At 41.8% G+C, this 14,154-nt stretch overlaps 1 protein-coding gene across 1 annotated transcript in view; it reads left to right on the top strand.

Moving 5' to 3' along the window:
• The window catches only part of DNAJC13 (DnaJ heat shock protein family (Hsp40) member C13), a 127,655-nt gene that overhangs the window by 19,942 nt on the left and 93,559 nt on the right, over positions 1-14,154 (top strand). The window contains exons 3-8 of the mRNA XM_056129669.1: positions 416-491; positions 2,519-2,668; positions 3,078-3,119; positions 7,746-7,946; positions 12,448-12,654; positions 12,740-12,835. Of these exons, the coding sequence (XP_055985644.1) occupies positions 416-491; positions 2,519-2,668; positions 3,078-3,119; positions 7,746-7,946; positions 12,448-12,654; positions 12,740-12,835 (772 nt within the window). The remainder of the gene's footprint in view (positions 1-415; positions 492-2,518; positions 2,669-3,077; positions 3,120-7,745; positions 7,947-12,447; positions 12,655-12,739; positions 12,836-14,154) is intronic.

The raw sequence follows: 14,154 nt of genomic DNA, 5'->3' as shown, positions 1-14,154 counted from the left end.
CCCAGCACCTCATATGGTCACCAGGAGTAATTTCTGAGTGTAGAGTCAGAGGTAACCCCTGTGCATTGCCGGGTGTGACTTAAAAAGCAAAAAAAAAAAAAAAAAAAATTCTGTGTAGAATCTTTGGTATCTTTATATGGTGCTTTGTTAACTTTAGTAATAATAAGATTGCTTACATAAGGTCATGCTTTTCTTTGTAGGAATTTTGCCAGTTTATAATACAATGAGTGGTTGTCTTAATACCAATAACATTTTAGAATGTTTTAAATGTATACATTTTTATATAAAATTAAGGTATTAAGTCACCATTAGTCTGTTGAAATGTTTTATTTGTTCTGTTTTATTTTTTGGTGAGATACATCTTCTTACAGAATGTTTTATTTAACACTTACAAATTTTTTGTCTTCTTTTGTAGATATAAGCGTGTCTTTTCAGTTGGAACCCACGCAATTACTACATATAATCCTAATACTTTAGAAGTAACAAATCAGGTAATTATTTCAATCATTTTATCTTTGAACCCATTTGAATTTTATTATTTTATGTCAGGATATCCTGTCCAGCAGTGCTTAAAGGCTGAGAGACCACACCCAGACACTTGGGTGCTGGTGTCCCCAGTCTACCAGAGGGTATTTGGAGGGGTAGATGGGACCATGCTTTTGTACCGGGGCTGTGCTCAAGCCTTTGAGCTATCTACCATCCTGTCCCTACTTGAAGCTTTACACAGTTTTGATTCTGGCCTGATAATAGTACATTATTTTTACTTTTATTATTGCAATTTGGGGGGCTTGGGGATCACACCCAGTGGTGCTCAGGACTTATTCCTGCCTCTGAGTTCAGGAATCACTCCTGCCTGGCAGTGTTTAGTGGATGATACGCAGTGCAGGGACTAAATGGAGATTGGCTGCATGGAAGGCAAGCACCTTAACCCCTGGAACTGTCTCTACCAGCTGTCAGTGCTTTAGATTAAACATGTCAAATCTGAGGTCCAGAGAGATAACTCAAAGGGCCTAGTGCATGTTTGCATGCAGAAGGCCCAGGTTTAATCCCCAGTCAACCTGCTCCCCGGCCCAAACACCAGTGAGTGACCCTCGAGCATGGAGCCAGGAGTAGCCCCCGAGCACTGTTGACTTGTGGCCCCAAAACAAAACAAAAGCCAAGTCTGAAAGAAGCTTAAAGAGATTATATAATGCTCAGTATCTGTCAGGGAACTAAATAAATAAAAGGGTGTGTGTGTGTATTTTTATTTGTAAGTTCTAAGGTTATAACTTAGATATGTTCCCGTTGTAGCTATTTCTTAGGTAAAATTGGTAAGTGTTTTTTAAATTTTAGAAGCTGAGTTATTGCTCTTAATATTTTGTATAGAAGTTACAAGTATCATTCTTGAAAATTCTTTTCCCTTTTTTGGGGGCCAAACCTGGTGATGCTCAGAGGTTGCTCCTCTCTCAGCACTCAGGAATTACTCCTGGCAGTGCTCGGTGGACCATATGGGATGTCAGGGATTGAATCCAGGTTGGCCCTATGCCAGGCAAGTGCTCTACCCTCTGTACTACCGCTCCAGCCCTTCAAATTCTTTTTCTTGGAAGTAGAATCACTTTCAGTATAGGCAAGAGTAACTGAACAAGGATATCCATTTCAGTATGTTCTAACTTACCCTGGAGAGATAGTGTAGCAGGGAGGGTACTTGCCTTGCATGCAGCTGACTAGGGTTCAATCCCTGGCACCATGTTCAACCCCTGGGCCCCACCAGGAGTGATTCCTAAGTGAAAAGCTACTTGTAAGCCCTGAGCACTGCTAGGTGTAGCCCCCCAAAGTAAAATCAATGTATTCTAGCTTTTTTTTTTTCTCCTTTTTGGGTCACACCCAGCAATGCTCAGGGGTTACTCCTGGCTTTGCACTCAGAAATTACTCCTGGTGGTGCACTCAGGAATTACTCCTGGCGGTGCTTGGGGGACCATATGGGATACCAGGGATCGAACCTAGGTTGGCCGCGTACAAGGCAAACACCCTATCTGTTGTGCTATCGCTCTGGCCCCTTATTTTTATTCAAATTCAGCATGGTTTACAGATTTGGGTTTTTTTTTTTAAACAAAATTTTCTAGTAACCATGTATTTTTATTCCCCAGTTATTTTCAGTTCTTTGTACTTTGCTTTTGGCTTTTGGATCACACAGTGCTCCGGGGTGAAACCCAGACCCTTGGCATGCCAAGTATGCAACAACTAGCCCATTGACCACCTGCTCCCTGGTCCCTCATTACTTTATATTTTATTTGCTTTGTATTAATGCCATTAATAAAAAAATGTCATTAATAAAAAAATATAAGATTTTGAAATACTGTGTCTGTGGACCTAAAACTATTAAAACTTTTTTTATAGAATTGTTATAAGACATAACTTCTAGTTGTCAGTATTTTATAGAACTTTTCTCTTTTAATGTTTATGAAATTTAAGTTGCAAACAAAAGCTGCATTTCACTATATTTTGACACCAATTGCAAGAATTGCTTTGTTCTTGTTAGTGGCCTTATGGAGACATTTGCAGTATCAGCCCTGTTGGAAAAGGACAAGGAACAGAGTTCAACCTCACATTTAGAAAAGGCAGTGGGAGAAAATCAGAAACTTTAAAATTTTCTACAGAGCACAGAACAGAACTTCTCACAGAAGCATTGGTAAGACTAAATCTATTAAGACCTCAGTTCTTCTGTTTGTAAATCTTCGTACTCTTAAAACTCTGTAATTTAACATAGTTCTCTTCCCTTTATTCTTATTTTTTTTTATCTTAAATTTAACCCTGAATTTTTACTTCTAACTAGAAGACTAGAAAATCCTTTGTATTAAAGAGTCTTGTAATCTTGTAAATGCAGTATGCAGAACAATCTGGTTTTATGTTTAAATATCTCTTGTTAATTAATGAAATTTCACACACTTTCTATTGAATGTTATTAAATTGTAACTTTAATAACATTTTTTAATACCAAGTTTCCTAGTTGGGATTTAGCTTGTTTTAGACAGGAAAGATTGAACTGTGAGTTTTCCTTAGAGTCTTTTGCCTAAAACTATTCTCGTTTTCTGTTTCAGAGATTTAGAACAGATTTTTCAGAAGGAAAAATCACAGGAAGGGTAAGTATTTAATAGCTGCTTTTATTTCAAATAAAATATTCAAGTGTTGCTTTTTCTTTTAAGAATAGTTCCATAGCCTGTACTCTTTTTTTTTAATTTAATTTTATTTTTCTAAAGTTGTTTACAATAATTGATTACATTCAGTATGTAATTGCTGGAGCGATAGCACAGCTGGCCGGGTGTTTGCTTTGCACGTGGCTGTCCCGGGTTTGAGTCCCAGCATCCCATATGGTCCCCCGAGAAGTAATTCCTGAGTGCAGGGCTAGAAGCCCCTGTGTATCGCTGGATGTGACCCCCCCAAAAAAGCAAAAAGCAAAAAAAAGAATTTTTTTTTCGCTTTAGTTCCATCACAGTGAGATGCACAATTACAAAGTTGTTCATGTTTGGGTTTCAGTAATACATTGTTCTAGCAAACCCATCTCTTCAGTGTTCATTTTCCAACACCATTGTTCCCAGTTTCCCTCCGTCCCCTCCACACCCACTCCCTGACTGCCTCTATGGCAAGCACTCCCACCCCCCACCCCCACCCCCACCTTTCCTTTTGGGCACTATGATTGCAATACAGATACTGAAAGGTTATCAGGTATCTCTTTACCTAATTTTAGCATTCAGTTCTTGTCCAAGTGATCATTTCTATTGCTGTCATACTGGACCCTTCTCTATCCTAACTGTCCTTTGCCCCCACACATTGTGGCAAGCTTCCATTGACCATTCCTTCTAGTCCCTGTTTTTCCTGGTCTTGGATATTAGCTTCATACTGTTTTTTTGTTTTATGTTATAACTCAAAAATGAGTGCAGTCATTCTATACCTATCTCTCTTCTGATTCATTTCACTCAGCATGATACTCTCCTTGTCCATTCATTTAGGAGCAGATTTCATGACTTCATCTTTCCTAACAGCTTCATACTAATCCATTGTGTAGACTTATCATAGTTTCTTTATCCAGTTGTCTGTTCTCGGGCTCTTGGTTTGTTTCCAGGTTCTGGATTTTGTGAACAGTGCTGCTATGAACATAGAAGTGCAGATGGCGTTTCTTCTGTGTGTTTTGGGGCCCCCAGAATATATTCCCAGAGGTGGCATTGCTGGATCGTATGGGAGCTCAGTTTCTAGTTTTTTGAGGAATGTCCATATTGTTTTCCGAGGAAGCTGAACCAGTCAGCAGTCTCACCAACAATGAATGAAGGCCTCTTTATCCCCGCGTCTGCTCCAGTACCTTACGTGTTCTTACACTGACCATTTGGGGAATGTCATAATTGCTTCCTGGAACCGTTTGAACTTTTTGAGGCCTTCTCTAGTCATTTCAGCAACATCTAAACTAAATCGGTCTTCTACAGAGTGGACAGGGGTTCTCTCCCCTCTCCCACCCCCCTTAAAATGCTGCCATTCTTTAAGATGCTGCTTTTATAAGCCAGGATGGGGGGTGATCATGTTGGGTAGGAGCTAGAATCCTGCCTCAGCTGATAGCAGTCTTCAGAACTCTGGCCTCTAGCAGGAACTGAGTTCTAAGATATTGTCAGAAGCTCCATTCCCCTCTCTTTAAAGACACCCTCATCCTTTCTAGGGATGTTCTAATGCTTGCTTTAGTATCCGAGAAGCCTCATTGATCTCAAACCATTGGCTGGTTGCCCAGAAGCCATTTAAAAAAATCATAATGGCAGTCAGAGTTGATTCTCCCTTGTTCCTGATAAGCCACAGCCAGGTTCCTTTTTTGTTTGTTTGGTTTTATGCCACACCTGGCAATGCTCAGGGCTGACTCCTGAACTCTTAGTAGGCTTGGGTGACCATCCGTGCTGCCAGGGACCGAGCCCCAGTCTGCTGCATACAAGGCAGGCACCCTACCTGCTGGGTTACAGCTCTGACTCCAGATTGCTATAAGTCATATCTCCGTGTGCTCATCTTTGTTTTAGTTTAGCAGTAAGTTTTCTTTGTGCCTCATGTTTTTGTGCACAGCTATTTTCTTTGTGCACAGCTATTTCGGGTCCATACATAAGAGATTTTGTTTCTAAATTTCCCTCTGCTAATTAATCTCCACTAATATCTGTCATACTGCAAGTTGGAAGCAGTGTCTTTAGAAGACGGACGGAGGCTAGTTCACCTCAGATTACACTAGGAATAAATAGCACCTGCACCTCCTACCAAGAAATTCAGGTTTATTCTGTCCCAGATGCTGAGCTGATGTGCCTTTGTTGTGTTTGGTCCTGAGGCCTTCAGTTGCTCCACTATAGATTCTAAGTCAGGCTTAAGTCTCTCTCTCTCTCTCTCTCTCTCTCTCTCTCTCTCTCTCTCTCTCTCTCTCTCTCCCACACACACACACACCTTCTTCTCTTCCTCCCCTTCTGTCTCCCTGCCCTTCTTTTCCTTCCTCTCTGTCTCTTTCTCTCCCTCTCCCTTCTCTTACCCCCCATCCTTCTCTCTTCCTTACTTTCTCTCCTACCTCTCCCTTCTTCTGTATTTCTGTCCCTCTCCTTTTCTCTCCCTCTGCTTCTCTTCTTTCCTTTTTCTCTCTCCCCCCTCTCTTCTCTTCCTCTTGCTCTTTCTCTCCCCATCTCTGAGTCCGGAGGGAGGGTCACTCTTTCATCTGCTTTCCCTCAGTGCTCCTTCACCGTTCCTTCCCTGTTGATTATCAGCTGGGTGGGCTGGGAGAACCCCCTGCAGGATGGGTGGGGAGATTGACAACAAGGACAGCTGTCAGAGGAGCGCCTCCTTTCTTGTGGCCTCTCTGTGCCACTCCTGGAGAGGTGGCCGACTGCTTCATTCTTCAGTGCAGGGTCAAGGCCCCAGCTGCATTTCTTGGAGTATGCAGGCTTTTCTCCTTCCATGGATCTATGGAACTTCAGTATGCATAATGCCATCGAGCAGTAATGCTGAGGACTCGATATGATACGATCCTATGTGAATCTTGTTATTGAGCTTAATATTGGGGTGTTGGTATGTTTTTATTTTAATGCACCATACTCTTCTGAATGTGTACAGAGAATTTCTTTTATTTCAGTATAAGAATGGTTATTCTCAAACACGCCATTGATTTTTACCGTAAATGCTGTTAGCTGCAGTCTTCATATTGATGGGTAGAAAAGTGGCTTTTTTGAGTGGGTGCAGGATGATTACTTTTGTACTTGATGCTGTTGTTTTGCTTTGTTTTGCCATTAAATTGTTTTCTTCTATTATAGTTTTTGATGAATGGCCTCAGCTACACTTTTTCTGTTTTTTAAGAATAAAATGGCACAGTAAAAGATGTTGACTATTCTAATATTTTCTGATACTAGATTTAAGATATTTGCCAAAGTGCAGTTTTACTTACTGTGGTGATTACTCTTGTAAAGGTAACCTTCTACTTGATATGATTAGAAGCTCTAAGTCAGACTTCATCATTTTTCTAAGTCAGACTCCCCATTCTGCACTTCCCCCTGCCTGTGTGGCAGACAATTTGCACAATGCTCTGTTTCTTTACTTTATACCTTCGATGTTTTGAGACCAGACTCACTGCCACTCATACCTGCCAAAAAGACACTGCTAGATAATGTGTTTTGTATCGTTTGTTTTGGATCCAGTATAATGTTGCGCAGCTGCAAGAGTGGCCACGCACCCTAAGAATTCTAAACTTTTAATAATTATGGTCTGAAGAGATCGTTGCAGCAAGTTGCTCGGGTCCGAGGTTCGTTTGTGTGTCTCTGGATCCTGGCCATGTGGGAGCTTAAGTAGACATTGTCTGTGTGTTGCATCATCTCAGAGTCTCATGGGGCGGGGGAAAAGAGGAGTGCCCACTCCTCCCCTGTCCCATGAGGTTTGGCACCACCACTGCTCGTACCTGGAGCTTATAGCTGTCATCTTTTTTATATGTGTTGAAAGAAAATCTATATTAACATGCTGAATTAGCTCAGATTGTTTTAAATTGATTCTGTAATTTGCCTCAAAATGTGTGAACTCTTTCTCATGATAAATTCTTGAATAATAACCTATATAGGATTTCTTTCTTTTTTTTTCTTTTCTCCTTTCTTTCTCTTTTTATTTACTTCATTGGCTTACCTTAATATTTTTTTTTTCTTTTTGGGTCACACCTGGCGATGCTCAGGGATCAATCCCGATTCTGCACTCAGGAATCATTCCTGGTGGTGCTTAGGGAACCATATGGGATGCTGGGAATTGAACCCGGGTCAGCCGTGTGCAAGGCAAATGCCCTACCCCCTGTGCTATCGCTCCAGCCCCAATATTTATCTTTAATTACAAATGGAGGATATATTATCTTCCACATCTAATCTTACTCAGGAACCGTCTCCAGCCCCATGCTTAGAGTTGCTCCTGACAGTCTCATGGACTTACATCCAGGCCTCCTTCCTGCAAAGCATGTGCTCAGCCCATTCAGGAAATACTCGGGACCATATGGAATGTTGAGGAACCTGGGTCGGCCTCATCCAAGGCAAAAAGCCCTACCTGCTATACCATATCACTCCAGCCCCAACCCCTGCACTTTCTTAAGTACTTATAACCTCCAGCAGCTAAAAAAAAGTGTTTTAAAAATTTGGACAGTACTTCAAAGTATTCATAATATTGCTTTGGTTTTTATTTGTTTCAGCAGAAACTTTAGAATTATGTACCTAAAAATAATGCTATTTCTTTCTCTCTAGAGATATAGCTGCTATAAGCATCACTGGGGTGATACTAGAAAACCTGTCATTTTGGAAGTAACTCCTGGAGGTTTTGACCAAATTAATCCTGCAACCAACAGAGTCCTCTGTTCGTACGACTATAGAAATATTGAAGGTTTTGTAGATCTTTCGGATTATCAAGGAGGGTTTTGCATACTGTATGGAGGATTTAGTAGGTTGGTAAGTAGTGTTTTGTCTTATTTATTTTTTAATTTTATTTGTTCTTTTTTGGGTCACACCCAGCAATGCTCAGGGGTTACTCCTGGCTCTTCACTCAGGAATTACTCCTGACGGTGCTTGGGGGACCATATGGGATGCCAGGGATTGAACCCGGGTCAGCCATGTACAAGGCATATGTCTTACCCGCTATACTATCGCTCACGCCCCTGTTTTATTTTTTAAATTATTTTAAAGGTAGCATGACCATTTGGAGGAAAACAGGGGTTTTCACACTTTATTTTGAAATTTTACATGATTCTTCTGGGAGAAAATTTTGTGTTAAGAGTAAAGGTCTTGACATCATGGAAACCTGAGCTTGAATTCTGACTTGCTATTAGAATTCTAACTTGTTAATGTATTTTCTGAAAGTTTATCAGCTATCTTTGAAAAAGCAGTTTAAATCTAAAATCTGTGTATTCATTGAAATGTCAAATTTGCAACCTATTGCATGCTTATATTTTGAAATTCTGAATTATATGTAAATTGTAGGTTATAACAGCCACTTTAGATGCTGGGACTCGTGTTAGTAGGAGAAAAGGAAGCATTCTGCCTTCTTTAATTAAATTCCAAATAATAAAAATGAGCAATAGAGCAAGATTCTTCATGTAGAGAGACTCAATTAAACTTAATGCCAAGAATTATTTTCTTTGAGAATTTTAATTCCTGAAGCTCCCATAGTGGCATAAATACCTTTCCAAGATTGTATTGTGGTTAAGTGAACCTCCCCTGGCCAAGACATCTTTCAGATATGTAAGAGGGTGAAAGGTAGCAGAAAGGAAATAAGCATATTGGTTGGGAAGTTGTGGAACAAGATGATTTATAAAATACATTACTTCTTCAGAGATATAGACGTGGGCTAGAGAGACAGCAGAAGTAAGGCACTTGCCTTGCATGCAGTCACTTTGACCAGCCCTGATTCAGCCCCTGGTATGATATATGTCATAGCCAGGGTCATACCTGAGCACAGAGCCAGGAAAAGCCCCTGAGCACTTCTGGGTATAACTCAAGAACACCCTTGCCTCTCTCCCCACCCTCCACCCCCAAATAAACAAAACACCCCCAAAACAAAGACCTTATTCACTAGGCATAACCCTGTTTTTCGACAGTGCCAGGGATCAAATGCAGGGCCTTACATTTTCTTTTGTGTTTGGTTTTGTTTTTGGGGCCACACCTTGTGATGTTCAGAGGGTCACTCCTGTCTGTACACTCAGGAATTACTCCTGGTGATGCTCAGGGGATCATATGGGATGTGGGGGATTGAGCCGGGGTTGGCTGTGTGCAAGGCTGTACTACCTCTCCAGGTCCAGGGCCTTATATTTTCAAGACAAATTGAGTTACATCCCCAGACTCTTGATTTTACTCTTATCCAGGTTATAGGTTTTATCCTAGTGGCCCGTTATAGATAAGTACACATGTAGACTTTTTTGTTACCTTTAAGTTAAGACCCAAAAGCTAAAGGAGAAAAGTTGTTACCTCTTCCACCTTAAAGAAGCCAGTAGCCTGCAGTCCTGGTGCTGTGCAGAAGTTTGTCTCATCCTTGGGTAGTGGAGGTTGTAATGAATGATCAATGCCTTAGCACTAGGAGAGCATTCTAATTATCAGGAGATGATCATACAGGCCTTAACAGGACTAGTGTACCACAGTCACTCAACTAAACTGTACCGTGGATAAAGTAAACATTTTGGATGAGAATTGTCTGATACTACTCAGTTGCCAGTGTATTTTATTGCTTGGTGGTATCAAACAGTTTCAACTTTAGTCATCCGCTTTTTTTTTTTTAAATGTAGGAGTGCTGCTATTTATTCAGCCACTGATTAGGCTGATTGAATTTTGCATGAATTCCACCTTACCTTTTTCCCCCCATTTTTTATAATTTTATTTATTGAATCACCATGAGAGCAGTTATAAAGCTTTCAGGTTTTAAGTCTCGGTCATACAATGAAACACCCATATCTTTACCAGTGCACATTCTCCACCACCAAAAACCCCAGTATACCTCCATCCCACACCCTCCCCCTACATGTGGAGCAGATGATTTTTATTTTATTATTTTTTTTAATTAGTGAAACACCATGAGGTACAGTTGTAGATTTACAATTTTTTGTGCTTGGGTTTGATTATACAATGATCAGATACCCATCCCTCCACCAGTGCCCATTTTCCACCACCATGGATAATATCCCCCCCACCCCCATCCCCCCATCCCCCCCTTTCTCTGTGGCAGGGCAATCCCTTGTGTTCTCTCTCTCCTTTTGGGTGTTGTGGTCGAGCAGATGATTTTCAAATCACTCTCTCTATACTTTGATCACATTCAACATTTCGATACCACACCCACCATTATTATTTGGGATTTTACCTCAACACTCAGATCTGCCGAAAAGGCAACAGTAGACAATTTTTCTATTGCTGGTCATGAATAATATATGATGTCGCATGGTTGCAGTAATGAGTGCGCAATTTTGAAATTCCAAAATTTTAACAGTTAAATCTGGAGAGATTACCTGCCAAAACCTGCTAGGTTCCAAGATCTGTTCCTGAGTCTCTGGGATCATGGCCATTAACAGCTTGCTCAGGAGTCAGAGAGGCTGTTCAGGGGCGGCGACTCATGGTCTTATTGGGGTGGGGAGGATAGGGCCGGCTCCACCCCCATCCCGTGAGGCCCCACTTATCTCATCACTGCGGACCCAAACCTGACTGTCCAGTGGCCTCTGGAGGATGACAGCCACCGGGCTGCCAGGGGGAACAGGCCAAGGCACAAAACCTATTCCCATCTGAGTGGCCCAGCACCAGTAGCCTACTGCAGGGACTGGGTGCATTTCTGCCATTGAAATCCATTGGGTTTCAAGATTTGTTTCTGAGACTCTGGGATCATGGCTGTTAAGTAGCTTGATCAAGAGCCAGAGAGGCCGTTTGTGGGCTACAACTCAGGGTCTCATTGGGATGGGGAGGAAAGGGCTGGCTCCACCCCCCATCCCATGAGGCCCTGCGTGTCTCTTCACTGTGGGCCCAAACTTCACTGTCCAATGGCCTCTGGAAGATGGTGGCCACCGAGCCACCTAGGGGGAGCAGGTGGAGGGACAACACCCTTCCCCCCCTGGGGTGGCCCGGCAACAGTAACCTACTGCGCTATCCAGACGCATTTCTGCCAAAATCCGCTGGGTTTTGAGACTTGTTTCTGAGTCCCTGGGATCATAGCCATTAAGCAGCTTGATGAGCCAGAGAGGCTGTTCGTGGGCGGCGACTCGGGGTCTTGTTGGCACAGGGAGGAAAGGGCTGGCTCCACCTCCATCCTGTGAGGCCCTGCGTGTCTCATCACTGCGGGCCCAAACCTGACTGTCCAGTGGCCTCTGGAGGATGACGGCCACCAGGCCGCCAGGGGGTACAGGCCAAGGCACTAAACCTATTCCCACCTGGTGTGGTCGAGCACCGGTAGCCTACTGCAGGGACTGAATGCATTTCTGCCAAAAGCTGTTGGGTTTCGATATTTGTTTCTGAGTCTCTGGGATCATGGCCATTAAGCAATTCAATCAGGAACCAGAGAGGCCATGCCTCCAATTATATAGCTAAGCCGGAGGTGGTTTGTGGGTGTGCCTCCCACATACCTAACTTTTGGCTGTTTACTTTCTTGGAAAAATTTGCCCCAAGGTTTTGGGGTCTGGCCAAAGGCACAGCAACAATTTTGGGGTACCTAGAAGTCTGAAGGTGCCATGAGGCTGCTGATGCACTCGCCTCACAGGTACAGATTGACCTGCTGGCAGCACCTTACCCGCGACATCCACTTTTTAAGCTAATTCCAAAGGAGCCTTTTAAAAGATACTAGTTATAGAGTCATTTCACTGCAAATAGATTCAGTTAATTGGCGTTGATCTGGTGTCCTGTATCCATAGTGATGTGTTAAACTGCTAATAATAAAATTGTGTGTGTTTGCACGTGTGTGTGTGTTTAAAGTAGGCAATTTTATTTGGGAAATACAAGACAGCAGTATCTGACCCTTACTTTGTAAATAGTCACAGGTTGCTTTATAATATCTACAGGCCATTAATTTCTAAACATTTAAACACTCTTCAACATAGTCTTGCATTGGATCCCACTGTTTAAAAAAATAATTCAAAGCTACCTTAGTTTTAAAGTGGGAAATTTTACTCATCATTGCATTGCTTCCACTAGACTTAGCTGAGATTCTTAGATCCTCTTTTGAAGATTCAAAATGCTGTTTTTCCGTACACAGATGGGAATCATACTTGACTGGGAGGGGATAATTTTCTTTCATTCAGTGATCTGTTTGCAAGACAATATGTCCCAGACTTTGATTTTAATTGAGTAATGTTTCAACTACAACATGCTTTCCCTATCTTTATTAAGTTCTACTATCTTTTCCCCCTCTGGACTTGCCATGTGTTTCTTGTGAATCAATTCAATGTAGTGTTCAACCCTGACTTTTGACATTTCAAAATTCCCACAGCATTTATTTGCATCGGAGCAAAGAGAAGAAATTATCAAAAGTGCAATAGATCATGCTGGCAACTATGTAGGCATTTCATTACGGATCAGAAAAGAACCTTTAGAATTTGAGCAGTATTTGAATCTTCGTTTTGGAAAATATAGCACTGATGAATCCATCACATCTTTAGCTGAGTTTATTGTGCAAAAAATATCACCAAGACATCCGGTAAGATCTCTGTGTTAAAAAGTTGTTCATCTTGATTTTGATATTTTTTCCCCGTCTAGTGTCTCTCTCTCTCTTTTTTTTAAAGGAACCTGTGAAAAGAGTTCTAGCCCTTACAGAGACTTGTTTAGTAGAAAGAGATCCAGCTACTTACAATATTGCAACATTGAAGCCTTTAGGAGAAGTAAGTTGTAGCATTAAATGAATTTCTTTTTCCATATTAGATACATTAGAATGCATTTGTCTCCAGGTGGGCTGGGGTTGGGATTGGGGTTGGGCGGGGGGGCGTCAGGACTGGTTTGTTCTCTGACCGCCCACTATTAACAAAACTTTCTGAGATCTTTTATGTAAAATGACCTTGAATTCGCCTAGGGCATGTGCTACTTCTCAGTACTTTGTACTTAAAATCATCTCTTGATTACTTATAATAGCCTAATACAAGATCAATACTGTTTTAAGGAATAATGAAAAGTAAATTGTACAGATTCAGTATAGATGCAAACCTTTCGGACAGAGCCATAGAACACAGGGTAGGGCATTTGCCTTGCATATAACCAACCCGGGTTTGATCTCCAGCACCCCACATAATTCCCTGAGCCCATCGGGAATGATGCCTGGGTGTAGAGCCAGGAGTAGCCCCTGATTATTGGTGGGTATGACTTGAACCACCCTCAAAAAATACCCCCAAAATAAAAACAACCCCCAAAACAAGCAAAATCAAACAAAACCCCAACAGGTGTAAAATTTTCACTGGAAACCTAACTATGTAGTATGTAATTTTCTTCTCTGAACAGGTCAAATCTCAGATATTGAGCCCACAGATATGGAGGACTAATTTCTTATTCTAATATTTTGTCATGCCTGAAATGACAGAAAGAGTCTATAATTCTAATGCTGTATTTACTTATCTTCGAAAATAATATAAGAAATTGATTTCCCTATAAATGTTATGTGTAAGTGTACTAGCAATGAAAAATTTTTTTTGGCTTTGGGCCCCTCTCAGCTCACTGCTCAGGGATTGCTCCAAGCCTGCATTCCCACAGGCAAAACTTGTACTTCACCTCTTCAAGCTGTTTCTCCACCCCACTCCCACCCCCAGAGAAAGTTTTCATTCAGGTATTAGAATTTGAAGGGCTGGAGCGATAGCACAGCGGGTAGGGCGTTTGCCTTGCAAGCGGCCAACATGGCCGACCCGAGTTCGATTCCTCCGCCCCTCTCGGAGAGCCCGGCAAGCTACCGAGAGTCTCTCGCCCGCACGGCAGAGCCTGGCAAGCTCCCCGTGACGTATTCGATGTGCCAGACACAGTAACAACAAAGTCTCCAATGGAGACGTTACTGGGCCCGCTCGAGCAAATCGATGATCAACGGGAGGGCCTTTACCTTTACCTTTTATTAGAATTTGAATGGGACTTCTAAGCACCTCTTAAATTAGGTTTTGTAAATAAGTTACTTTTAAAAATACTAACTTTTGTAAGATTTGAAGCAATGTGATTTTTCTAGTGA

This window comes from Sorex fumeus, unplaced genomic scaffold, assembly GCF_029834395.1.
Source record: "Sorex fumeus unplaced genomic scaffold, SorFum_2.1 ptg000072l, whole genome shotgun sequence".
In the NCBI taxonomy this organism is placed as follows: Eukaryota; Metazoa; Chordata; class Mammalia; order Eulipotyphla; family Soricidae; genus Sorex; species Sorex fumeus.
The sequence above is the reverse complement of the archived record's forward strand: the minus strand, read 5'-3'. Positions and strand labels throughout refer to the sequence as shown.